The sequence below is a fragment of the Coloeus monedula genome (assembly GCF_965178545.1).
Source record: "Coloeus monedula genome assembly, chromosome: 27".
NCBI classification, from domain to species: Eukaryota; Metazoa; Chordata; class Aves; order Passeriformes; family Corvidae; genus Coloeus; species Coloeus monedula.
Window position 1 is genome coordinate 1,931,986 of NC_138807.1, and position 26,974 is coordinate 1,958,959.

Sequence of the window (26,974 nt, forward strand, 5' to 3'; positions counted from 1 at the left end):
CCGGACCGGCCCCTCCCCGACGAAGCCCCGCCCACCGGGCCACGCCCTTGGGGCCCCGCCCTCCCCGCGGAGCCGCGACCCCGGCCCGCCCCAGCCCGAGGGCTCCGAGCGTTTGGGGGGGTCTGAGCATCCCGGGGGGGGGTCCGAGTGTGGGGTAAGGGGGCCCTGAGCATCGCAGGGGGATGGGAGGGGTCCGAGCATCGGAGCGGCGTTCTGAGCACCCCCGGGGAGCTGCGAACATCCCGGAGGGTTCCGAGCATCCCCGGAAGGGTTTCCTAAAATTGCAGGGGGTACTGAGCATCCCAGAGGCACTCCGGCATCGCAGATGGTTCTGAGCATCGAGAGGTTCTGAGCATCCGAAGGGGACCCCGACCACCGAGGGGGGGCTATCGAACATCCCGAGGGGTTCGAGCATCCCCGGGGGCCACGAGCATCTCCGGCGCACGGCACCGTCACCCTCCCCCCATCCGCAGCTCAGACACGACTGCTCCCATCGCGGAGCCGGGGCTGAGCTGCCTGGAAAACGCCGCCGAAACCGAGGGAGGCGGGAGGCAACCGGCTCGGAGGGGACAGCCCGGCAGTGCCACCGCCCCTCGGCGGAAAGGACCGAGCAGGTCAGTGGGTACCGCTCGGCCCCGCAGGGAGCGGAGCCGCCAGCGCCGCAGCAGCGGCAGCGCCTCCCGGTACCGGGCAGCCGCTCCCTCCGCCCCTTCCGCGCACTCGGGGACAGAGCTGTGGCACAGCCCCGCTCCGCGACCGCTGGATTCCTCCTTCTCCCCGAGTTACTAAACTTAAGAAAACATAAAATCGCCGTCTTTTCCCCCACCATTTCCCCTTGGATGTTGCGCTTCTGTTTCACAGGGTTATTGCACAGAGTCCCGGAGCACTTTGGAGTGGAAGGCACCGTCCGGTTCCAGCCCCGTTTTGCCGTTCACGCTCAGCAGCAGCAGCGTCACCTGGTTGTGCCTGACAGAGCCACAAACACCTCGGCAGCCTGGATGCGCCGAGACCAGGGCTCCCACTCCCCTTCTGCACCACGCCACCACAGCAGGGCCCTGCTGCCATGGATGTCCCCCCCATGGCTCACTGCCAAGCTGCTGCCTCCAAACCCTTTGTCCCAGCTGGGCCACGGCTTTACAGGGCCCTTCCACAGCCAGGACTTGCACTCCTTCCCTAGAAAAACACAAGAGCAATTCCCAGCTCACGCACCTGCCCAGACATTCCCATTCCACAGCTCTACACTCAAGCTTAATTTTCTCCATTTACACATAATTGTCTTTCCCAATCACTGTCTTTGGGATTAATTCAACCATTTGTCTTGGGATTGTTTTTAATTGCAAGAACCATCAGTGTCTGGGCTAGAAACCCCCCCTTCAATCCACCCACTCTGTTCCCATTTCAGATCCCAGGAAACGTTAACTCCTGCTGCTCCATGGCCCCAAAACAAGGCACATGGGCTGGCCCTGTGCTTCCAAGCTTTGCCCTTCAGCTGGTGACTCTTCTACGGACAGAGACTTTCACATTCTGATACTTTGAAAAAGAAACCTGAAACTTCTGTGGGATCTTTCCAGCAAGGCAACAGCCACCAGGAACTGTCTCCTTAATTCTTTCCCCTCCTTTCACCTGACAACTAAACCCAGCGTCTTCCAGCTGCTGAAAAGTTTAATGAAAACAGTTAACAAGCTGCTTCTCCTCCTGATTTGCCTCTTCTTCCTCTCCTCCTGCTTTCTCTCCAGAGGACTCAGCTGTGAACTCCCACCAGCCCTTTCCTTCTGTCTGGTTGCTGCAGAGGAAGCTGGAGCAACTTCTGTTTTCTCCCCAGACAGCTCAATTTCACAGAGATGTGTCCATATCCATCCCAGTTCCTGTGCTTACACACATCCAACAGCATCAGCACAGCTCCGGGAATCCTCCCACTACAGACCTGCCTTCTCCATGCCATGAGCTGTTCAGAGAGCTGGCAGGCTCCAGGACTATTGCATGGAACCCTGGAATATCCCAGCTTGGAAGGGACCCTCAGGGATGATCAGTGCAGCCCCTGGCCCTGCACAGACACCCCAACAACCCCAGCCTGGGCATCCCTGAGAGCGCTGTCCAAACGCTCCTGCAGCTCTGGCAGCCTCGGGGCCGGGCCCATTCCCTGGGGAGCCTGGGCAGTGCCCAGCAGCCTCGGGGGGAAGAACCTTTCCCTGAGCTCCATGGCCAGCCCTGACCCAGCTCCAGCCAATTTTGGCATGAGGGTTTGCACCCACTGAGGAGAGAAGCTTCTCTTCCAGGGAAAGACACAGGAAATCCAGGTCTGATCTTGAGACATCCCCCCCTTTGCCCCTCCACTTCCCAGAATATTTAACATAGTAAGTTGAAACAAAATAGTGGGGTTTCCATAACTTGAGACAGAAGAGTACAACCCCTCCTCTCTAAGCTCCTTCTGTTTCCAGATAATGGAGGAAACTCAGGCATGCCTGACACCAGCTCTGGCACCTCGAGCAACACAAGAGGAATGCACTTGTGCCTGAACGGCTCCTTAGGGATGTCCTTGCTGCAGCTCCAACACTAAACACACTCCTGGCCACCGCAGGCCACCACATCACCAGCTCTGATGTGTGATTTACGTGGGCTTTCCAAGTCCCCTCGGGAGCTGCACTCCCAACACTGCCATTTTTGTCTCTCTGTGCTTTCTCAGTCCTTTTGGGAAATTTCTACATCAAATCCAACAACACCCAGGGAAACTGCCAGTTGTTATTTTAAGCACTTTGGCAAACCTGGTTTGTAGATGTTGTGCCTCTGATCTGTTCCATTTTCAGCAGAACTAGCTCACACTTTCTTCTGAGAGTCTTAATTCCAGGCATGACACCAAGTGGCCTTTGGGGTTTTTTTAACCTGAGCAATTAGCAGTTCTTAAAGAGACTTGTGTCTCTCATTAACAGAGGAAATGAGTCTACAAACCAGGGAAGTTGTTCAGCACAACTCCATTTCATTATCAAAACATGACCATGCAGAAGAACCAACTTTGCTAAACCCAGAGAAGGCACTTGCTGCTTCCAAGCCCATCTGTCCAGGTGCTTTCCCCATGTCCCAGCATTCCCAGCTGTTTATACTGCCTGTAATCATTTATGTCTGACCATTAAAGCCATGGCTGCCCCATCCCTGGCAGTGTCCAAGGCCAGGCTGGACAGGGCTTGGAGCAACCTGGGCTAGTGGAAGGTGCCCCTGCCCATGGCAGGGGGTGGAATGGGATGGGCTTTAAGGTCCTTTCCAACCCAAACCAGTCTGGGATTCTGTAATCTACAGAAGATGTCCCCAAAAAGAACAACACAATTCCATGTACAGACAGGAAATTACAGAACTAAAGCACAACAGGTGTCACAGCTCATTCAGGTGTCTCCTACATGGAGAAACAGCAACAGAGGTTCAGCAGAGCATCAGTGCCACCGCAGATCCGTGAGCCCAACTCCCCCAGGAACAACTCTGCAATTGCTGCTGATTCCAGGTCAAGTGTGCAGTGGCAGAAGTGGCAAGATCCAAGCTGGAATATTTGTTCTGCAATAGAGACCATCCTTTGTAGATCAACCCCTAAAGATGGGATTAGTGAACACAGACAGGGGAACCCTCTGCTCCCCCACCAAAAAACCCCACAGTTCTCATAGAATTATCCCAGACTGTTTGGGGTTGGAAGGGATGGTAAAGCTCATCCAGTGTCACCCCTGCCATGGGCAGGGACACCTCCCACTGTCCCAGGCTGCTCCAAGCCCCAGTGTCCAGCCTGGCCTTGGGCACTGCCAGGGATCCAGGGGCAGCCCCAGCTGCTCTGGGCACCCTGTGCCAGGGCCTGCCCACCCTGCCAGGGAACAATTCCTGCCCAAGATCCCATCCAGCCCTGCCCTCTGGCACTGGGAAGCCATTCCCTGGCTCCTGGCCCTCCAGGCCTTGTCCCCAGTCCCTCTGCAGCTCTCCTGGAGCCCCTTTAGGCCCTGCAAGGGGCTCGGAGCTCTCCCTGGAGCCTTCTCCTCTCCAGCTGAGCACCCCCAGCTCTCCCAGCCTGGCTCCAGAGCAGAGGGGCTCCAGCCCTTGGGGCATCTCCGTGGCCTCCTCTGGAGTGGCTCCAGCAGCTCCCCGTGCTCCTGATGTTGTTCCCCAGGGCTGGGGCAGCTCTGCAGGTGGGGTCTCAGCTGAGCGGGGCAGAGGGGCAGAATCCCCCCTCCTCTGCTGCCCACGCTGGGGCTCAGCCCAGCACAGGGGGGGTTTCTGGGGTCAGTGCCCATGGCCGGGGCAGGTTGAGCCTCTCACCACCAACACCCCCAAGTCCTTCTCCCCAGGGCTGCTCTCTGTATTTTAACATTTGCCTAAATCACAGCCCATTAGCCAAATTCTATAAAATTACATCCAAAGTTTAGAGGGAAAATACTTTTAAAGAACGATTGTAGCTGCTCTCCTGCTCTTTAGGAGGTCAATCTCTACTTTCTGCAGCTCTCCAAGCACATGCAAATACCATGCAGAAAGCACAGGCTTGGAGCACAGCACAGAAGAGGTGCTGCAGCTCCGAGCAGAACCACAAAAAAGCCCTTACTCTGTGTGGGAAGGCTTAAGGGAATATTTCAGCACATCAGGAGCTGAATCACTGCATGTGGGTGGAGCCAGACGGATTGACAAGATCTGGAACTTGAAAGATGACCTCAGCCTGAGATCAATCATCCCACAAAGTCGCTGACTGAGGGAACAGCATATGGGGACAGCTCAAGGTGATGAGGCTCAATGCCACCGTGATGTGCCACAGCTGCAGTAGAGGCACAAGCTCCAACTGAGGTCACCAAAGCCTGGCCCACTGTGATCCCTCAGGCCGAGCAGCCTTTCCTTTGTTCCTCTTGGCATCCCCATCACAGCACCTTCAGAGATTCCCTCCCTACAGCAGGACATGAAAGAGGCACCTTGGGGGAAGCCATTAGCAAAGGGCTCTTTTTCATGCATTAGATGAATGAAGAATTGAGCTGTCAGGTAATGACTTTGGAGTTGTGGAGAAGCCAACTTGATGGAAAGCTAAGAATTAATTGCAGATCAGACAAAAGCATGAAATAATAAAAGCTGGTACACCACACTTTCAGGTTTTACAGCCCTTCAGATCACTAAACCCCACCAAATGTGCCCAGGAGGCTAATCCAGGACATGGAACCGCACTCATCTTGCAAACAAAAACATGCAGGAACTTTTTAGGATTCACCTTTTTCCAAAAGCTCAAGCTTGGGGGTCTATACCCCACCTGGAGCACTGTGTCCAGCTCTGAGCCCCCAACATCAGGAGGGCCTGGGGCTGCTGGAGCCACTCCAGAGGAGGCCACGGTGATGCCCCAAGGGCTGGAGCCCCTCTGCTCTGAAGCCAGGCTGGGAGAGCTGGGGGTGCTCACCTGGAGAGGAGAAGGCTCCAGGGAGAGCTCTGAGCCCCTTGCAGGGCCTAAGGGGGCTCCAGGAGAGCTGCAGAGGGACTGAGGACAAGGCCTGGAGGGCCAGGAGCCAGGGAATGGCTTCCCAGTGCCAGAGGGCAGGGCTGGATGGGATCTTGGGCAGGAATTGTTCCCTGGGAGGGTGGGCAGGCCCTGGCACAGGGTGCCCAGAGCAGCTGGGGCTGCCCCTGGATCCCTGGCAGTGCCCAAGGCCAGGCTGGACATTGGGGCTTGGAGCAGCCTGGGATAGTGGGAGGTGTCCCTGCCCATGGCAGGATTGGCACTGGATGAGCTTTAAGGTCCCTTCCAACACAAACCATTCTGGGATTCTATTTCTCAGAAGCCTTGGCATTTGTATAAACAAATGAAACCCGATTCCTACAGTGAAGCTTTTCTGAATTTTGCCACTGAAGCCAAACCACTTCAGGTCACCCATTGCCCAAATCTGTGCAGTCTCCAACTACTGCCATTTGTGACTCTGCGAGGTAAGAAAAACCCACTCAGAGATTTATTTAATGAATTGACCAAAAGCTTTCCCATTGGAGGTCAGTATTATTCCTTACTAGTAGTTAGTGTTGTTAGTTAGTCAGCAGCAATTACGGGTATTGGTAAGAAATTAGCAATAATAAATGGGATTGCTAAGCAATGCCCTGACAATTCCAAGTGCATTTGGTGGGTCATTCTGGAGTTCAAAACGTTTTTCTCTCCCCACCCTCCCAAATGTTCTGTCACTGTAAATACCATTTAGCACACACTGTTCTGTGCTGTTCTCTCCTACACTCCAGCTACTCACGGGATCAGCCTGGGGAGGAGGGGGAGAAAGGTTTTCCCTCATTAATTCAAGTTGATCCCTGCTAATCTGAGAACAAATCCAAGTTTTTAGCTCACTACAGCCCATAGAGGACATTATTTTCTGTGCTGCAGAATTAGGACACCACCTTCCCGTGTCTGTGTTTCATTAAAGCAGGGAGGTAAAATAGGCAACACCGGGAACCTCAACCGACCCCAAAGTCTGGAGCAGCTCCAGGGGATGCAGAAATTCCTGTTCCAAGTGACAACAGCTAGGAATATGCATTTTATGTGATAGGGAAGAAGTGGTATTATCCAAGTATTTGCATGGGCATCTGGACTTAGAGATTGTTCTCATGGACATAATCCCAATTAACTAGGATTTCCTGACTGGAGAGTTATTACCAAAAATACTACTTTTTCTTCATTAAACATTCTCCTGCCTCCTCCCCCTTTAAACACATTATCCCACGCTCTTTCCAAGGACCAGGAGTATCAGTCCAGACAGAATGGTCCCTCCTTAAAGCAAGACAAAAGCACATGACTCAGGAGTCCTTCCAGGCGTCCTGCTTCATTCATATCCCACAGAGCAGCAACGAGTATTTAGATGGGATACGGGGAAGGAATTCTTGGTTGTGAGGGTGGGCAGGCCCTGGCACAGGGTGCCCAGAGCAGCTGGGGCTGCCCCTGGATCCCTGGCAGTGCCCAAGGCCAGGCTGGACACTGGGGCTTGGAGCAGCCTGGGACAGTGGGAGGTGTCCCTGCCCATGGCAGGGGTGGGATGGGATGGGATTTACGGCCCTTTCCAACCCAAACTCTCAGCCATGACATCAGTGCCCCCAAGGCAGGGTTTAACATGCCTGCATTCCCAGAGTCCAGCCATGGCATCCCCGACTGTCTTCCCTTCCTGATGTGCTCAGTTTACAAGCAACACAACTCCTCCCTTTCCTTGCTCAACAGCCAGTTCAGCAAGTTCAATTTCAGATGCGAATCGAGCCAACTTTTCCTGGGCAGAACCACCTCCAAGAGCTCTGCTGGCCAAATCCAGACTGCACCAATATCCATTCCAATTCATCCTATGGCTTGCACAAAATTTCATCCAGCTAGAATTCAGTAAAAATAACACTCCCCAAACAGCAGGAAAATGACATTCCCTTTAAATCTTTAAGTTTTGTAAAACAAAGTGGAGAGGAAAAAACTGTAGCCACCAACATCCTATGCAGAAGAGAATATTAATTAATGAAATACAAGCTTTGCCCCAATTCCACTCACCTGCTTTTAAGTACACTATTTACTGATCACATGCTTAACAAGTTATACCTCAAGCAAGCTGCTTTCTCCACCCTGGGGATAGATTTGATGATGGCAGACACTTTATGCCTGTCAGTTATGTCCAGAGCTAAGACAAACTAATCCAGTTGTTATTGCAGCAACGTGAAAATGACATCATGGTCAGTGAAAAGAAACACTTGTTTTCCTTACCTTGGTGAGCAGGTAAAGTTACTTCACTTTGTTTGGCTGTGAGAGGAGTCCTGAGCCCCTTTCTGGCACTTTGCACAAGCAACTCCTCCGTACCAGTGAAAACATAAACAAACTTTGTAAACTGAAGGGAAGAGAGCTGGACAGGCAAAGCAGTGGGGGGGGGGGAAACAAGAGAGTTGGCAGCAATTTAAACCTGATATTCAGTGTGTCAAAATATGAGTGTCAAGATCTCAATCACCGGTGTTTGGTTCTACCTACACTTAGGGTAAGTTTAGATTCAAGTAAAAGTAGATGAAGACACCACCAGATATGAAACAAATTTTAAAAAAGACACAGCATCTGAACAAGATTGCTCTGGCCACAAGGACACCTCTGGTGTGGGATGTGAACTGCTGGCATTGAGCTTCAAAGGGCCATATGGGAATAGACTCAAGTTGAGTCAGGAGAGCTTTACATTGGATAGTAGGAATTTTATTTATTTAGTTTTTTCACAGAAAAAGTTACCCAGCCCTGGCACAGGCTGCCCAGGGCAGTGGTGGAGTCACCACCCCTGGCAGCGTTCAAAAGCAGTGTGGATGTGGCACCTGGGGACACGGTTTAGTGGTGAATGTGGTGGTGCTGGGCTGATGGTTGGACTTTATTATCTTAAAGATCTTTTCCCACCTTAACAATTCTGTGACTCTATCACCAACCTGCCCAAGAGATGGGACACCCTGGCAGCCTCTCCCTTGCTGAGGGCACAGGAGAGGATTCTGCAGCAAGAATGAACTGCTTTCTTCAAGTTTTCCTCCACATTCCCCAGATTGAAGATCCAAATCTCAACGTGGAGCCCACAACAGAACCCCCAGAGCATCTCCACTGGGAGAAGTGGAAAGGGCAGAGCACAAAACTCCAGGTAAGGGCTTGAGGCAGACTAGAAGAACCTCTTCTTTGTGAGAAACATTTAATTCAACACCATGACTTACAAGAGGACAGATTTACAGAGTAATAACTGTAACAGACTGTTCAGAAAGGAAAATAATGGTCGCTGCCTGCAGTGCCAGGTAAAGCTCCCCAAAGCAGCACCTGGCAGAGCAGCAGCAAAGTACAATTCAGTCTCCTTGCAGTACTCAAATGAGCAATATCAACCAAGTCGGTGTTTTCAAACCTTTAAGAAAAGAGTGAGAACAGGATCAATCACTTTGGCAAGGGATAATTTTCAGGGATCACGAAGCTGCACTACTCCCCAAGGCAATTCCCTGGCCCCTGGCTGTTCCTGCTAATCTTTCTCACACAATAAAGGCTCTGGGAGCTACTTTCTTCCCCAAGTTATGGGATACCAACAACTTGTACAATTGGTTGGTGGCACAATATTTAATCCACCACTTTGCAGTGTTCTCTCAGCCGAGACGTCCACACACAGATTATGCAATGGATACCCTAAGACTAAAATAAATTTTGCAATCCAGTCAACACATTCCCCAAGCTACCAACTCTCATCTTCTCCCCTCTCCTTGTCTCCCTTCCCGGAGAAATCCATTTTTAGCCACAAGTTACCCCAATATGCTCAAAGATGTACTGGAAGAGACTGAGGAATCAATCAAGGTACCCATGGTGAAGCCAAATACTTATAAACACATTAAGGCAGGTTTCACATCAGTCCAATTTTTGACACAAAATGCTGGTCACTTCACTGCACATGCAAATAAGAAAGATTCAATACTTAATAAAAAGCTTTAAATTCATTTTTTAGATATCAATCATAGAAAAATCAACCTTTTTCCTTTCCTTTTTTTTAAGAGGTCAGAACATTACTGCACACAAAAGCAGGTGTGTAGCCACACCTGTTGGAATGGATCCCCTTCCCTCCACACAGAGGAACAGAGGGCAGGTTCTTGGCACCAGAAGAGAAAAAGGAGGAAGTTTTCCTCATTATCAGTCAGAAATGAGTCATCCTTCCATCCCCAGTTGAGAAAGTCCTTCTGACTGGACTTAAACCCAAGTAAAATATACCTCAGGTTGGGTATATTTGCCTCCAAGACTCTGTTCAGGATGTCTGGACACACAGAGCTCTGTATCCAAACCGTGGTGTGGAATAACCAAAATCCCCAATTCCCAGAGCTGGCAGCCCAAGTCCTCGAGTGCAACTTCCCCTCCTCACCCAAGCTCAGGTGGCAGAGGCATTGGCAGCTCAGCTCTGAGACTACACTTCCAAGACCAATGTGGTCTTGTGAGGAAATGGCAATTCAGTGACTGGAATTCACACATGGAATGAACCACTGACGACATGAAATGACCTCCCTACAGTCAGGTACAAACAGGTAGCCCACAGCAGAGTAGCCAAGGAGTGAAACAGCATCTCCTTCCCTCAGGTTAGAGAGAAAATTGTTTCTGTGGGTCATTAAAAGTACTTTGATAGAAAAGCTTAAAAACGTATCACCCAGCACTGACCCACAAAAAATAACACCAAAAAAAAAGAAATAAAAAAAGAGCCAGCAAATTCAGTTCCTAGGATTTTCCCTCCCACCATGTGATATTCCTTTATCCCCTCCCACTTTTGCATTGCCAATCACCCTACCCCTTTAGAAAAAGGAAGGGGAGTAGAGTTTAGTCAAGTTCCATCTGCCGAAGTCCCCAGCAATGAATGAACCCTCAGCTTCCACATTTCCTGAAGTCCATCCAAAGGCTCTGGGGTACAGCTGGACTGGTGGTGCACTCCTGGCTCTGTGAATGGTTGTGCTGACCCTGCTGAGTGGGTTTATACTGGGAATTCTCTGATGGAACTCCCTGAAAGAGGAAAAAAATAACTTGCAAGTCAAAAAGAATTTTTATATCTTTTCTTAAAAGAAGAAATCCCCCTGTCACAACACATCCATGTCCTTATCTCCTGGATTTCACCTGCAGCAGTCAGTTTGTTCTGCTCCTGCCTGTTGACAGACCTCGATAGCAGAAAGGAATTCAAGGTATTCACTGTCCAAATAAAGCTACTGTTGGTGATACAGGAAAATGGGGAAAAAGGGCCCAGGTATAAGATGGGATCTCCCAAAAGCCAAGCAGATCACACATTATAATGAACCTTCAGGCTTCAAGGATTGCTTAAAAAAAAAATCAATCTTCCTCCTACCTGAAATCCCCATTCCCTCCAAAGGAGCTCTTCTGCTATTCATCCTAAAAAGTCCCTTTTTTCCCCCCACCACATTCTTGATTCTTGTCTCAGAGCCTCCAGAGGAGGGCACTAAGCTGATCCTAGGGCTGGAGAACCTTTCCTATGGAGACAGGCTGAGACAGCTGGGGCTGAACTCCGAGCCTCCTTTTCTCCAGGCTGAGCCCCTTTCCCAGCTCCCTCAGCCACTCCTGGTGCTCCAGACCCTTCCCAGCCCCAATGTCCAGCCTGGCCTTGGGCACTGCCAGGGATCCAGGGGCAGCCCCAGCTGCTCTGGGCACCCTGTGCCAGGGCCTGCCCACCCTCCCAGCCAGCAATTCCCAATCTCCCATCCAGCCCTGCCCTCTGGCACTGGGAAGCCATTCCCTGGCTCCTGGCCCTCCAGGCCTTGTCCCCAGTCCCTCTGCAGCTCTCCTGGAGCCCCTTTAGGCCCTGCAAGGGGCTCGGAGCTCTCCCTGGAGCCTTCTCCTCTCCAGCTGAGCACCCCCAGCTCTCCCAGCCTGGCTCCAGAGCAGAGGGGCTCCAGCCCTTGGGGCATCTCCGTGGCCTCCTCTGGAGTGGCTCCAGCAGCTCCCCGTGCTCCTGATGTTGTTCCCCAGGGCTGGGGCAGCTCTGCAGGTGGGGTCTCACACCCACCTCCCCATTCCTGACCCAAGGCCACCACACCTTTCAAGGCACAGGCTAAAAAGCAAAGATTCATCAATATTTAAGATTCCTCCCAAAAATCTCCCTGTCCCCAATGTTTAAGGTGAGACACAGCACTATCACCCTACCTGGACTATACATTCTCCATCTCCTGGTCATGGTCCTGCTCCTCCTCCTCCTCCTCTTCTTCTCCTTCCTCCTCTGCTCCTTCTTTCTCCGAGGGAGGCTCCCCATCCCTGGCGATCTCCTCCACGTGGGCCAGCATGTCGGCCATCAGGGCCTCCTCCAGCCTCTTCCTCACCTGCTGCACCAGCTCCTCCTGCTTCCTGCCCAACACAAGGGACACCCAGCATCAGCCCCCAAGGCTGCCTTTGCCAAGGGAAAAGAGTCTCCAGTCCCCTCCAGCACCAGACAAGCACAGACTGCAAAAGGCCTCTAAGAACTCCATTGTAAAACAAAAAGACCCAAAAGAAACCCCACCTGGCATTGTACTGGAAGTGAAGATGAAAAACACTTTAAAAATTTGTCCAGTATTCTCTATCATGAGTCCTGCACCTGTTGACTTCTGGCTGAAGTTTGGCTCATCTAGCAACTGACTTTTTTTTTCTTTAGCCTATCGCTAATTTTTAACTCCTAGTACTAATATCTAACAAGTCAGCCTACCCTGCACAGGCTTTCAAAAATAAGACTGGAGAAAATTAAGTTTCAGGCCACTTCTTTCTGCTCATTTTCCTTTTGAGCCCCAACCCTAAGAAGTCAAAGGCACAGCAAAGAAGTGATCAACAACCAGTGGCTCATGGGGCTCCTATTTCAGCTCAGCCACAGGACATCAAAGTTATAAACAGACTGTTTTTCCTGGTCATTTATGTCTAAATCAAGCACAGAAAAGTCATCCTGCAATTCCAAAAGATTTATCAAGCAGTCAAAGCAAGGACTGCCTTTAAACACTTAATGAATGCAAATTGCATGCTACAGGCCCTTGGTATGTTCAGTTCTCCATCAAAAGCTTAAAGCTGAGTTTGACCAGTCCTGATTTAACAATATTTCACTACTACAGCAACCTATAGCAGAATAAACTGCATCTTTGTTCCCTGCCGCCACAGCAGGCAGGGCTTGCATTTGGTCAATCCATAAATTTTATTTAATTCATTTACTGACACAGAGGAAGGTGAAGAGAACCCAATCCCACTGTTGAGGATTTCTCCAATCCCATCTCTGCTCTGAGGTGCCTCAGTCAAGGCTACCCTAACTCAGACACTTTTGTCAATAAAAGGAAACTTTGACATGAAAAACAATCGTGAGCCTGAAACTCCGGAGTACCTGAGCATGGCCAAAATGAAAAATAATGGGCTTTAAGCACATGACAGCTTAATGTGACAACTTTTGTCTACTCTATTGCTAGAGAGCCATTCAAATTAATTCCCAAGCCACAGTGCTCCATCAGACCTTTAGAAAGAAAAGCAAAGCACTGTTTGAGCATAAGGAACCTGGTTCCAGGACACCAAGTGCTACTTCCAGTTCATACCTGATATCTTCATCTGTCACCATGAAGGCTTTGCAGAGAGGCTGCGAGGTGTTCAGCCACACCCCAGGGTTCTTCTCCACGGCTGCAGAGAGCTGGCCAGTGATGGGCATGGTGCTGGTGTGCAGGGCACTGGCGATGGCAGAGAGCAGAGTCTCGTCCGTGCAGCCGGGGCCAACCCCTGTGAGGGGGAAGGAAATCCATAAGCAGCACTGCCCCAGGCAGGGAGTGGGAAATCAGGACAATGGGAATGAAATTTTAATGGCAAAGCACAGGCTGTCAGTTTGAAAGCTCACACGACATAAATCCCAGACCTAAATGCTTCCAACAGCACCTGTGCAGCTCTCCAAGGGTATTTAAACTTAGAGCAGTTCCTCGTTCTGTTACAACCAAAAGATAATAAAAACCACCACATTGGGGAGATGCTTCCATTCTGCTTGAACAAGGCTGGGAGAGCTGGGGGTGCTCAGCTGGAGAGGAGAAGGCTCCAGGGAGAGCTCCGAGCCCCTTGCAGGGCCTAAAGGGGCTCCAGGAGAGCTGCAGAGGGACTGGGGACAAGGCATGGAGGGCCAGGACACAGGGAATGGCTTCCCAGTGCCAGAGGGCAGGGCTGGATGGGAGATTGGGAATTGCTGGCTGGGAGGGTGGGCAGGCCCTGGCACAGGGTGCCCAGAGCAGCTGGGGCTGCCCCTGGATCCCTGGCAGTGCCCAAGGCCAGGCTGGACATTGGGGCTTGGAGCAGCCTGGGACAGTGGGAGAGGTCCCTGCCCATGGCAGGGGGAGGAACAGGATGAGATTCAGGGTCCCTTCCAACCCAAACCCAAACAGCATTCTGGGACACTCTGCTGTTTCTGGAAGGCGAATCCCCCCAAAAGCTGAGAAGCTTTGCTTCAGTGTTTCCTCAGAACAAAGGGCATTGGGGCCCCCAAGCAAAGCACTACAGCTCCTGCTGCAGCAGGAATGGCCACGGCCCTGCCAGGCTCTGGGAACAGGGAGCTCACCCTCAGCACCTTCACTCACTGTTGCCAGGTGCCAAAATGCCAGCCCTAAATGAGGGGCACCCTCTGATTACCTTGCAGCCCTTTGGGAAGGTCCATTGTTTTCACCAGCTCTTCTGCAATGTCAAAGGCATTCAGTCCACTCAGCTTCTTCTCCCAGAAGAGCTGCAGTCAAAGCAGGTGGTTACTGGTGGTTGTTGGCACAACCAGAAACAGAACTGACAACTCCACAAAATCCCTGCTCCTGTGCAGAGAGGGAACAGCAGTGCTGGGGACAGTTTAGTGTGGATTTACCACAGAAGGGACGTGCCACGTCCAACAGCAGGAACAATCCTCGTTACCAATCAGCCCCACAACTCCTCTGTCCCAGTTTGCTGCCTTGAAAAACTCTCTTTTCTTCCAGGGCCTGGTACCTTCCCTGCTCTGAGCTGCAGCATCAAGGCCAGGCTTGCTGACCTCAGCTACAAGCCCACAGCATGAGACAGCCTTTTTTACACCCTATTTCTCTCCTACATAGCCCACAGAAAGTTAAGGAATGCAAGAACTCTATTCAAGGTAAATTATTATTTTCTTCTTCTCCAGCAGTTTAGTCCTTTCCCCTGTGTCTGTTCTTTACCAGATTTTGAGTCACAGGCTCTCCCCAAGCTTAAAGGCACCTGAATGTCTGGTTTGGTAGAAAGCCAAATACATCACCTTGCTACACCTTCAACTCTGCACCTGGTGCAGGAGGGTGATCAGTGAATAGCTGGAGGATCAACTATCTTGCAAAAAACCACATTTTTATCAAGGTTTTGAGAAATCAAGAATTCACCTCAAACACTCCAGGCACATCCCACCCCCTTTTCCTGCCTGTCAAAATCCAAGTGCAACTGACCCCACATGACTTTTCCAAAAAGGAGAATGAGGGCACAGCTCAAGCACAGGCTGCCTGTTCTCTAGCCTTTCAAACAGGTGATTTTTTTTTGTTACCCAGAGCAGCTGGGGCTGCCCCAGCCCTGGCAGTGCCCAAGGCCGGGCTGGTCGGGGCTTGGAGCAACCTGGGCTAGTGGAAGGTGTCCCTGCCCATGGCAGGAGGGTGGAATGGGATAATTTTTAAGATCCCTTCGAGCCCCCAAGAATTCTGGGATTCTGGGATTTTTAAGCCAGTGCATGATGGGACTTGGCACTGCTTTCAAGTTTTGCAGAAACACCCAGAGTCTGCTGAGCAAAAGTCAAAATATTCTGCAGTCCAGTAAAGTATCTTAAACAGGAACACAAATCCAGCTCAGAATTTGGAGAGGGAATTTTATCTTGAGGGTTCTCTTTTGCTGCCTTAACTATAAAAACTGCAGGAATAGCAACAACACTGTGAACATACAGGTTCTACTTCCCTAGGAAACCATGGTAAGTCCCTGCCAGCCTGCTTAAAAAACAGAAAAAAACCCACCCCAACCACCAAAAAATCCCACCCAAGTCCATTTCAGGTAAATTCTATCTCACACCTGGAGGTTCAAGTTGAACTAGGTTTATGTAATGCTTAAAAACTGCCTTCAAAATGTGGTTCTTGAAGTTTTCAGAAAAGGCTGCCAGTGTTCCAACCAGTACAGCTTATTTTACCAGGGCCTCTCCTTGTCCTGAGCACCCTTGCCTTTAATTTTGGTGTGTTCTCTTGCTTGCAAATACACATTATGATAAGAAAAACGCTTTGATTTTGTATTAATAATGACATTCTAAGTGAATTTATGATCTTCTACTGGCAGAGAAACACCACATTGGATGGGGTCTGTGCAGGAACATGGATTTAATGGAACACGCAATTCTTACACAATTGCAACGTTTGACAGTGATTCTAAACCTAAGTGTCCCCTGAAGTGGTTACAGTGTCTGAATAATTCTGTAGATAACATTTAATTTCAGCATTAAGGAAAATCAAGTTTAGCTACACCAGAACTGTGATCTAGCCAAAGGCTGGAGTTTATAAATCCCAGGGCACAGAACCCATAGCTAGAGACTGGCAATGGGGCTTGTTCTGATGTACAAGCTGGGGGCCCTGCAAGCCACTGCTTCTGAAAGACCAGGTTTTTCTGAAGTGTCAGAGATCAGGAACTGCCAGGAAGTATTTGTTCAGCATCACACAATTGAAGCAGATTATTTTGGGATCCTCCCAGTAGCAAATCCAGGAGTTTCTCAGCCTTACCTGCCTGGGCTGGTCCACAGCTTTCTGGGGGTCACTCTTCACCTTGTTGCTGGGGTGGTTTGTGATCTTTGTGACGGGCTGCTTGAAGATAGAGGCTGTCTGTCTCACAGGCAGGGCTGTGTTCAAATCAGGCTTGCCCTGTTTCAAACAAAAAGAAAAGGAAAAGCCAACAAAAATAGTTTCAATTTGCTGAAATGCTACTACAGCCACGAAGATGTGCAGCAAGGAACAGTTCCTGGGCTTGAAATCTTGTCTGATCTCAAGTTATACAAGTTAGGCTGCTAAAAATGCATAACTAAATTCAAATCTTGCCCTAGACCTATCAAAGTTTTCCACTCATTCTGTTTAACATAGCAGCCTCCTCCCATTCTAGTTCATACACATCAGTTTTACTCCCATTTTTAATGACTTTAGGAGTCAGAAGAAGCCACGTGTAATCACTAAAACAGGATTACAACACAGTATTTTTTTTAAAATAAAAACATTACAGACAGGAATTTAGAGGCTGCTTTCTGAATCCAGAAACCACTCCAAACCATTCCTTTTAAATCCACTTGTGACCAATAAACAAACCAACACAGCTGGAGGCTGAATCCCTTTTTTTACCTTGGGTTCTGAACAAAGCTCAGCTTTTAATGAAGCTCATGATCAATTTTGCACTACACAACTGCATTTTCTGTTAGGGAGAGCATAGGAAGACTGCTCCTCATCTCCAAAATCTAACACACAACTCTTGGAATGGCTGTAGGACACACTTTGTTCTCGGGGATGCAAACACCACTTCTGCTTCACAGATTTATTCATGAGATGCAGAAAAGATGTATTCAGGACAAATATAATTCTGAACCATCTGGGTGCTAATCCATTCAGAAGCCAGTGATAACATTTGTACATTTATTGAGAGTTTTGGGCAGAATTTTTAGCCTGAGAGGTGTGTGAGCTGCTGGTCTCTGCCTCAAGGCAGGTCTCAAAATATCACTGCAGCACCCAGGGCTGCAAGAAATGTTCCCAGCACTCTCGTGATGATGATTCTTGACTGGCTGATGTATTTCAAAAATGAGCATTGTACCTTTTCCACATTTGGTGTTTAGGTGCATGGACAGCAGCTTTGGGGTTCTGAAAAAGATTTTAGCATCCGATGAAGATGCTTAGGAATGACTTGGGACAATCAATCCAGACAGGGAGCCTGCCACTGCCACCCTGACTACACCTCAACAGTCTGAATTACCAGCTAGAGAATCTTTTATTTTGTTCTACAAATAGGCCTCACAGTCCTCTTCCCTCTCCCGTTTTTTGCCCCAAATGCCACCTCCCCTTCCATCAATTCCAAAGCTGAGTCACCAGCACAGCCTGGGAGAGCTCCAGGGAGTCACTGGCAGGAGCTGCAGCATCTCCTCATCCCTGTGGACCCACATCCCTCCTCTCCTCTTAAACCAAGGGCCAGGCCAGGGCAGAGCCGCTGCACAGCCCCAGGAGATGTGGGGATCTAGAGGAGATCATGCTAGAGGTGAGCTCACACTGCAAGGAGGGGGATCAGGGAATCCTGGAACAGTTTAGGTTGAGAAGGACCTTAAAGCCCATCCAGTGCCACCCCTGCCATGGGCAGGGACACCTCCCACTGTCCCAGGCTGCTCCCAGCCCCAGTGTCCAGCCTGGCCTTGGGCACTGCCAGGGATCCAGGGGCAGCCCCAGCTGCTCTGGGCACCCTGTGCCAGGGCCTGCCCACCCTCCCAGGGAACAATTCCTGCCCAAGATCCCATCCAGCCCTGCCCTCTGCAGCTCTCCTGGAGCCCCTTTAGGCCCTGCAAGGGGCTTTGAGGTCTCCCTGGAGCCTTCTCCTCTCCAGGTGAGCACCCCCAGCTCTCCCAGCCTGGCTCCAGAACAGAGGGGCTCCTCTGGACTCATTCCCAGAGGTCAATGCCTTCCTTGTGCTGGGAACTGAGGAAGGTGACAGTCTCTTCCCTGCCCTTCTACACAGAAGGCTGAGCAGTACCACAACTCTCTTCCATGGCACCAACCCCCTGGGATTTGTCCAACCCCCACCAACAGAGCTGTTCTGACACAACTCCAAGTTCACACTTCAGTTATGAAATGCTTCACTTTCCCTCTCTCCCAGACACTGCTCTGGCAGTCCCACAGCAGGGAGGGGAAGCGCCACTGCCTCTCAGTCTTACTTTGGCTTGGTTGGAGCAGTCGTAGCGCATCCTCTGCCTGTTCTTGTTCATCTTGTTCATCAGCATTTTCCCTGTGCGGAAGTCGAAGGTGCCCAGGTCCATGGAGCTGCCCAGGTAACGTGCCAGCTGCGGCTTGCTCCGGAACTTCTTCCCACTGGGGCTGGAAAAAACACACCAAAGAGCCATGGAGGGAAACCAGAACCCTCTGCACTTCCACAGCAGCGCCTGTGCAACTCAGGAGAGAGAATTTTTATTTCCTTCCTGAAAAACACGTGCTGAACTTTCAAGAATGAAGCTCACGTTCAACTCTAAAATGCGTGGTTTTGCTTTCATATTAACTCCTCCTTGTGTGGAACAGAGAAATTAAGTTAAAATGTTTTTATATGTCAAGAGGAAGACTCAGATCAGGTAAACACATGTAGCATAATTCACACAATAACCATCAGGGGGGATCTCAGCACATATGCACTTTTCATTCAGTTGTTTCTCATAGCAAATGCCCATTTTCAAGTATAATTTCTTCTCCCAGGACTGCTGCATTTGACCAGCACCACAAATGCTCCTTGTCTCCTCTCCCTGCCTCTTGAACAGCACATTCAGGTTTGATTCTATGTCTTTTGTAGAGTCCTGAAGACTTCAGGAAAGGAGAAAAGCAGAAGTTAACTGCTGACAAGCTGCAAAACAAAGAATTACAAAGTGATGCAAAGATAAAGGTCAAAACCTGGAAAATTTTCCTTTAATGGCAAAAAGGAAGAGAGTTTCTTCTGTAACACCTGGGTTTCCACAAAGACTCAACGTGGAGAGTAGGCACAAATTATTCCAACTCTTTATTGGTGTTTCGTTTGGAGTTTTTTTGTGGGTTTTTTTAAGTAACCCAACATCATAAGCTATTTTTATATTCATAAAGCAAAAATAAGACAGTGTGCTATGGCTGCAGTGTAGGACTGTACAGATAGTAAGCACCAAGTATTCTTCACCTTCTCAGTGAGCATCATAACACCTCTTTATTCCCTCAATTACTCTCACTTCTGGTTTGCTCCACCTTGCAACTTGCATATTCAATCCTAGCTCCCATCCAGGAGAAGCTCATTCCCTGTATATCCATCACACTATCACAGGTTAATGGGCTGAAAGGCATTTTAAGACCAAAAATGACAGTTACCACCTTATCTCACACTGGTGAGATACTGACAACCTCACCAGGGTCTTAACAGAGACAAAACAAAACAGAAGAAAAGTCTATTTTCACATCTTGTCTGCTGCCCTGAAGCTTTGTTTGGGGAAAACCAGCATAAGCAGAGAATTTCTGGTATAGGACAGTGACAAAGCAATTAGGCCAAGTCAGACTGTGCATGAAAAAAAAAAATAATAAAAAAACCCCTTAAACCCAGAAAGAATCAAAGTATTAAAAGCTCTCCAAAAACTGAGATAAATTTCATATAAATTATACTAAAACAGAAATTTGGAGAAGTCTCTCAAAGGAGTTAAGACTGAAAGGTTGTGGTCATCCCACACAGCATCTGCTTAGGAAGCTCCTGGCTCCAAGTGCTCCCAAGCTGCTTATCCTGCCTGGATCTCCTCCCTGCCACCACCACTGCTCACACAGCCCAGTGCTCATGCAAACAAACCAGCTGAGGAAAATAATCCATCTTTGGAGAGCAGGGAGAGGAGGAAACACTCCCTCACTGGTTATTCCTCAGCTGGACCCTGTGGAGCTGCACTTGGATCAGGAGACAACACAGAGTAGGACCAAGGAGCCAGGAACAGAGCCTGTGTCCAGCCTCAGATTTGTGAATCACTTTTTCACACTATAAAGGGAGTTATTTGCCTCAATCCAGAGAGAGGAATAACCAACTCCAGCAGCTTTAGGACAGAGCTGTCACCGCCAGTGAAGCCAGGAAGAGAAACTCCTGCTGCATGAAGAACATGGCACTGCTTCCTCTTCCAAGATCTGCTGCTCCAATTTAGGGTTTAGTGTCTTAGCAGGTTTAAAAATAATGCATTTAAGTGCAGAGTAACTTCCAGAACAGTCAGTACAGTCAAAGACAGGATTTTAAGTGAACAGAGCCCTCCATCTCTGTGTGTTTAGTATGTGCTGTGGTCATTTTGCAATGAAGAACTGAAAAGCTGCTCAGAGTCTCAAAAAACCCACCTGAAGTGACTGAGAGTCCTGTCTCTTCCTGGGGAAGCTTGGCCCAAAGGAAAAGCACTGAAATGTTCAGAAGAAAAACTTTTATTCTGATTAGGTCTTGCAAAAGGCAGGATCATCCCCAGGCTCTCTGGGACAACAGCAGATCAGGGAGCAAAGCTATGACCAAAAGGTGACAGAGAAAGGAAGGGGTGGGGTGCCCTGGAGCTCCTGAGGACCCCCTGGCAGGACCATGCAGTTCATTGGGGCACCCACACACACCTGGGAGGGTCAGAGATGTGGGGGGAGCCAGAGGAACCCAAACCTCGAGCAGGATTCCGGCTGCACACCAGGACACACAGAAACTCCCCCAACATCACGGAACTCTGAGCCCTGTTAAGGCGCCCTTTAAATGGCACAAACCACAGAATTTACCTCCTGCCACTCCTCCTGCACTCCTGGTTTTGCACAGAGATTTTAAAGAGGCCCAGAAATGAGACATATTGGTACAAAGCTGCAAACCCCAACCTCTGCTCTGTAACATCCCCCAGGCAGCGGCGCTTCGAGCCCGGATTGATCCCGGGCTCCTGAATTCGGGTCTGTCACCGTTCCCCGAGTGTGAAAGACAAGGACACGGCCAAGTTGCAAAGGAGTTTACAAGTTGCAAAGGATTTTACATGCTCGTCCATCACCAGCTCCGGGGCTTTATCGCTCAGCCCGCCTGGCTCCCGCTAACAAAACAGACCTGGCTGCTGGGACCCACCCCGAGCCACCCCCAGCTCTCATTCCCAGACTTCTCCGTGCGGATTAAGCCGCGTTCAGGGCAGCCTATTGAAGGGCCAGGCCTGCCAGGTGCCCCTGCTCTCCATGTGCAGCTCACCCTTTGTTTCCTGCCTTATATCCTTAAGGAGAGAGCGGCTGCCCAGGCCCTCTCCCCTCCTCCCTCATCACAGTCTCCTCCCCTCCGCTCTCCCATTTAGCCTGCACAGGATCTGCACAACTTGGGAAGCAAGGGACAAAAGACAAAAAAAAAACCCTGAGCAAACCCAGCCACCGCCTTCCTCTGGAAGAAACGGAGGCAGGAATAACCCAGGGGAAAAGGGTCACGGAAAGCAGACACTCAGAGCCTCGTTTCCTCGCTGGATGGGGCAGGGGAAGAACACAAAGTGATTCTCCTTCTTGCTTTCCATTGCTCCCTCCTCTCACTTCTCTCCCCAGCTCTGCTCCAGGCAAATCCCGGCACCAGGGGTTCCTGGAGGGCTGCAGGACCCCCCGACAGTGCTCCCGAGGGAGATGGGGACCCCAGGACACCGCACAACCCAGCACTGTCAGCGTCGCTCTCGCAGCATCCTCACGTTATCCCTGGATGCAGCATCCACACCCAGCCCTGCCTCGGGGTCCCACACTCCAGCTGGGTTATGCTGGGATGGGCTGGCACAGCCATAAAACCATGCCAGACCAGGTGGGCGACACCTCCAGCTGCCACAGCCCACCCCACACCCTCACACATCCACAGCCCCATCCCGGGGCTCCGCTTGGAGCAGCCTCGGGGACCCGACCTGCCCCTTCCCACCGGGGCTGTCCCAAGCACGTGGCAGGGTTGACGCTCCCAAGGGATGATGCTCCCTGCCCCGCAGGGCAACGGGGTGCGGGGATCTTCGTTCAGCAACTTGGACTCCAACCATACCAAAAAAAACCCCCAAAAATCCCAAACAAAGCACTTCGAGACACACAGAATCTCCCGAATTTCCAGAAGCATCACACCCCTAAAGAAGAGCCCAAGTGGCAGCTCTGTAATGCAGGGACAAACACAAATACAACCAGATGATTCTGTAGGGCTCAACTCAGGCATCATGGAATTGTTACGGATGGAAAAGACCTTTAAGATCATCAAATCCAACCATCACCCCAGCATCACCACCGTGTTCACCACTAAACCATGTCCCCGAGTGCCACATCCACTTGTTTTGTGAACATTTCCAGGGATGATGACTCTACCACTGTCCTGGGCAGCCTGTCCTAATCCTTTACAACCCTTTCCATGAAAAAAATTTCCCTAATACCCAACCTAAACGCCCCCTGGTGCAACTTGAGGCCTTTTCCTTCTCATGGCAAGAAATCATGAGCTTCCCTGCAGGCAAACCAGAGCACCAGAGGAAAAGCAAAGTACAGACTCAGTAAAAGCATTCTGCTCCACAATTTTTTTTGGAAAAGATCAAAATATCCTTGGGGGAGTGTTAAAAACATTCCCTTCCAAATTCTTACATTTGTGCTGCAAAGGTAAGGAATTCTCAACAAAATAAGTTTCACACAAGAGTGTGAAGTTTCCCAGCACAGTGATGTCAACAACCTGAGGCAGAGACAAGCAGCGATCCCAAATTTCTGACACTTGGTCATCAAACCTTCAGGAGAAAAACACTCTGAAGAAAAGAGCCCCACATAGCAGCACTAAATTCTCCTTCCTCCGTGTGGAACTCTGAGTTTGAAGAGAGCCAAAACTCTCTCAAAGACAACTCTGCCACTTTGACAAAATCCCTGACACAGTTTTCTTCCTGAAATCCTGCATTTTTCCTGCTCACTCTGAATCCAACCCACAAGTCCCGCCAAATCAGTCAGAAACCCTCCAAAGAATGAGGTTCGAGGACTGGTTTTAGAAACCTGCCCAGGTACTCACACCTCGAGGAAGGTGTAATTTCCAGCCAGAGACTGGCTCACACACACATCTCACAGGGGGCTTTCCACAACCCCCCCCGTGTCTGTACATCCCCGGGAGCTGGACAGAACAATCACCCAGGTAAACAACAGGCAGAACTTGCACAGGCATTACTGAACTGCCACACCTGTATTTGCCACTCTGAGGTAATGCAAAATGCAACAGAAACCAAAAACTAGCGCAATAAAGCTCTATTCTACCTTTGATCTCTGTCCAAATTGATACAAAGGGAAAACCAATAATAATTTGGGAATAAAAACATGCTACTTATCCTCTCTCCCCTTTTTTTTTAAAGTTCAGCTCTGACACTACAACTTTACAAACAAGTTCTGGGAAAAACAGGGATCTTGGAAGCTTTCAGCTGCTGCTGCTGGTGGTCTCATCCTGCCCTCAGCCTCCAAGCTGCAGCAGCGGAATCAGCTTCATGCTCTCGAAGATGGCATTTTCTGGTTCACTCACCCTTTTCTCACAACCATAATCTGATTCTAAAAATGAAAGCTGAAGCTAAAGCTGTGGCTGCCCCTGGATCCCTGGCAGTGTCCAAGGCCAGGCTGGACCGGGTTTGGAGCAGCCTGGGACAGTGGAAGGTGTCCCCGCCCATAGCAGGGGGGTGGAATGAGATGCCATCCTGTGAGGATTCTGTGACAGATGCAGAAGTTGATGGCATGGATTTTCCCGACAAGCAGGGCCAGGTGAGGACACAGGGACAACTCCTGCTGCGTTCCCAGCTCCCGCTGGACCCGAGTTTCACACCTCAGCCCGCGGGTGCGGGGAGGATCCATATGGCCACCTACAGCCATATGAGCCATGCAGGGCTATAAATAGAAACCCTCCAGCTCCCGGGCCATGTGCTCCCCCACAGCCACACTCCCGGGAAGGCGCATCCCGAGCCCCCGGGGCCACCACCGCGAGCAGCCGACGCTCCCTCCCCAAAATTCCTAAGTACACCCAAAAAGCAGCAGAGCGAGCCCCGAGAAAGAAGAAACAACACCCCGGCTGCTCATTTGAGAATAAAGAACCCCGGGCGCTCGCAGGGCATGAGCCGCTCTGAGGGGACGCGGGGGCTCCTCACGGCGCTCCCCCATCACTGAGGGGGGGCCGAGCATCCCCGACCCCCCCGCGGCTACGCCGGGGCAGCTCCCCGCTCCCCTCCCCTCCACCTGTGGCTGCAGCCCCGGCCCGGCCTCCCGCGGCCCCCCCGCGCCCGGGGCGGCCCCGCCGAGCGCTCCCACCTCTTCCGCTCCATGGCGGCTCCTCCCGGCCCGCTCCCGCCTGGCTCCGGCCGCCTCCCGCTCTTCCCGGCCGCCGCGCTCTCCTCCCGCCGCCGGCTCTTCCGCGCTCCCGCTGCCCCCGGGAGGCGGAGCCGCGGCCCCGGCTCGTCCCGCTCCCGGTCCCGGTCCCGCTCCCGGTCCCGTTCCCGCGGGCGCCGCCGGACCCTGGCCCCGCTCCCGCCGCCCGGTGCGCGCCGCTCCCTCCGCCCGCCCCCGCCGCTCCGCGCCCGCCCCTTCCACCCACCGATCCGCCTCCCACCGCCCGCCGCGCCCGGATCCCTCCGCCCGCATATAGTCCCTCCCCCCGCCACCCCCACGTGGGACCCCCCCCTTCTCAGCCCCGCTCCCCCCGGCGAACCCCCGCGGTCCCGGCCTTACCCCAGCGCTGAGCGCCGCGGGCCCCCCCGGTGTCCCGGCAGCGCCGCTTTGGGCATCTTCCCCCGCGCCCGCCCCGGCCGCACTGGCGGCCCCGCGACCCCCGGCCCCGCCCCGCGCCCCGGGGACGCGGACCCGCCCGGAGCCCCGGGGGAGAACCGGGCCCTCGCCCTGGGGCTGCCCCCGGGGGGTCCGCGGGCTTCGTGCCGCGCAACAGCAGCGTACCAAAAAAACGCCCCCCCCAAAAAAACCAAAAAAAGGGGAAAATCTGCACACGAGGAGCTGGAGTGAAGACAAAGCAATGAAAAGTTCTTCAGGAAAGCGTGTAAACCAACAGCTACTGCAGCTGCAGTGGCCAAATTGGCCACTGTGGTACCTCCAGGAGAGGTGTCTGCCTCCCGCTGCCAAGGAATACCCACCTGGGAACCCCAGCTTTGGGAATGAGGCACCACCCAGCAGCTGAATTCCGGCAGCTCGTGTTCCTCGCCACTCCAGTATCCACATGCTGGAAAACACCAAGCACCGCAAGGCAGCCTCCTTCCCAAAGCAAGTCAGAGGAATCAATTTTCCTTTAATGAATGATATGTTAGATTTTTGTTAAGAATCCTGCTTAGAGCAGCAGCCGGGAAGGGATCAGTGTCGGACTTTACAGCAGGGGTGTCCACACAGGAGTGCGTCTGCTCTCTCCAGCCACTGCTGTGGTCTGACATCAAACTTGGTTTGCGTCAATAGCCAGTGATTCCTCCAGTCCTCAGTTGGCAGTAACTTAGAATCCTGGAATATCCTGAGCTGGAAGGGACCCACAAGGATCAACGATCCCAACCCCTGGCCCTGCACAGACACCCCAACAACCCCAGCCTGGGCATCCCTGAGAGCGCTGTCCAAACGCTCCTGCAGCTCTGGCAGCCTCGGGGCCGGGCCCATTCCCTGGGGAGCCTGGGCAGTGCCCAGCAGCCTCGGGGGGAAGAACCTTTCCCTGAGCTCCATGGCCAGCCCTGACCCAGCTCCAGCCGTTCCCTGGGCTCCTGTCCCTGTCCCAGAGCAGAGCTCAGCCCCTGCCCCTCCGCCTCCCCTCGGGAGGAGCTGCAGCCCCCAGGAGCCTCCCCTCAGTCTCCTCTGCTGCAGCTGAACGAGCCAAGTGCCCTCAGCCGCTCCTCAGACCTTCCCCAGCTCCGTGTCCCTCCTTTGGACACTCTCCAACAGCTTTGGACCCTTCTGATCTTGTGGTGCCCAGAGTGCCCCCAGCACTGGAGGTGAGGCTGCCCCAGTGCAGAGCAGAGCGGGACAATCCCTCCCTGGCCTGGTGCCCCCCAGGACACAGTGGCCCTTTGGGCTGCCAGGACACACCGGGGACTCAGATCCAACTTGGACCAACCAGGACCCCCAGGTCCCTTCCCACGGCGCTGCTCTCCAGCCTCTGATTCCCAGTCTGCCCCTGCATCCAGGGCTGCCCCATCCCAGGGCAGGATCCAGCACTTGCCCTGTTAAACATCACATGGTTGGTTATTACTTATTACCTTTTTTTTTTTTTCCTAAGTCAGGGCTCACTCGTTTCGAGCTCCCTCGTTTGGAAAGCAGAGGAGCTTGAGGGAGGATGTGAGAGATGTCACGGATGAGAGGGAAGCCCACACCCCCATAATGGGGTGCAAATTGTCCAACGTTGGGTGTAGAAACTAGAAACAATTTCCAAGGGCCAGCTGTGCCTGTAGGTGCTGGGTTACATTTGCTTTGTTCAGAAAGATTTAAGATCCATGAGGGTGGAGGTGGTGTCTTTAACTTGATCAATGCTGAGCTTTGCCCTGAAGGCATTCCAGCTCCCCAGGGATCGGTCTGGGGTTTGGTAGTTCATGTTGTCACCTCTGGGCTCACAGGTAGGAAATGTCTCGCTCTGCTACTGCTGTTATTTCCTGCAATCTTGCACAAAAGAGATGGAAAACTTCCAATACCCACTATTGATCAAACCCACGCTATTTTCCATAAGTGCACTTCCCTAGTTTTTTTCAATCAAACACCCCAAACCTCACAACCCAGCTCAACTGATGCTGTTGTAACCAAAAACTTTTACTGACATGGGGCTTTGGAGTGCAAAAGGGAAACTGAAGCACGGTGAAACCTTCAGTGTTTT

General features: G+C 51.6%; 1 protein-coding gene across 2 annotated transcripts; it reads right to left on the reverse strand.

The window, feature by feature from the left end:
- Nucleotides 1-8,800: 8,800 nt before the first annotated feature.
- On the reverse strand, nucleotides 8,801-24,627 carry MBD3 (methyl-CpG binding domain protein 3). 2 transcript variants are annotated; one of them, XM_082297785.1, is made up of 8 exons: nucleotides 24,436-24,627; nucleotides 20,515-20,571; nucleotides 18,363-18,522; nucleotides 16,189-16,326; nucleotides 14,087-14,177; nucleotides 13,018-13,195; nucleotides 11,621-11,818; nucleotides 8,801-10,471 (listed from the first exon to the last, which is right to left on the reverse strand). In XM_082297785.1, exons 1-7 carry the CDS (start codon nucleotides 24,447-24,449, stop codon nucleotides 11,626-11,628), a joined length of 831 nt encoding a protein of 276 aa, XP_082153911.1. In that variant the 5' UTR covers nucleotides 24,450-24,627; the 3' UTR covers nucleotides 8,801-10,471; nucleotides 11,621-11,625. The 2 variants fall into 2 exon arrangements, with proteins under 2 accessions (XP_082153911.1, XP_082153912.1); XM_082297786.1 differs by lacking the exon at nucleotides 20,515-20,571.
- Between the last annotated feature and the right edge of the window lie 2,347 nt (nucleotides 24,628-26,974).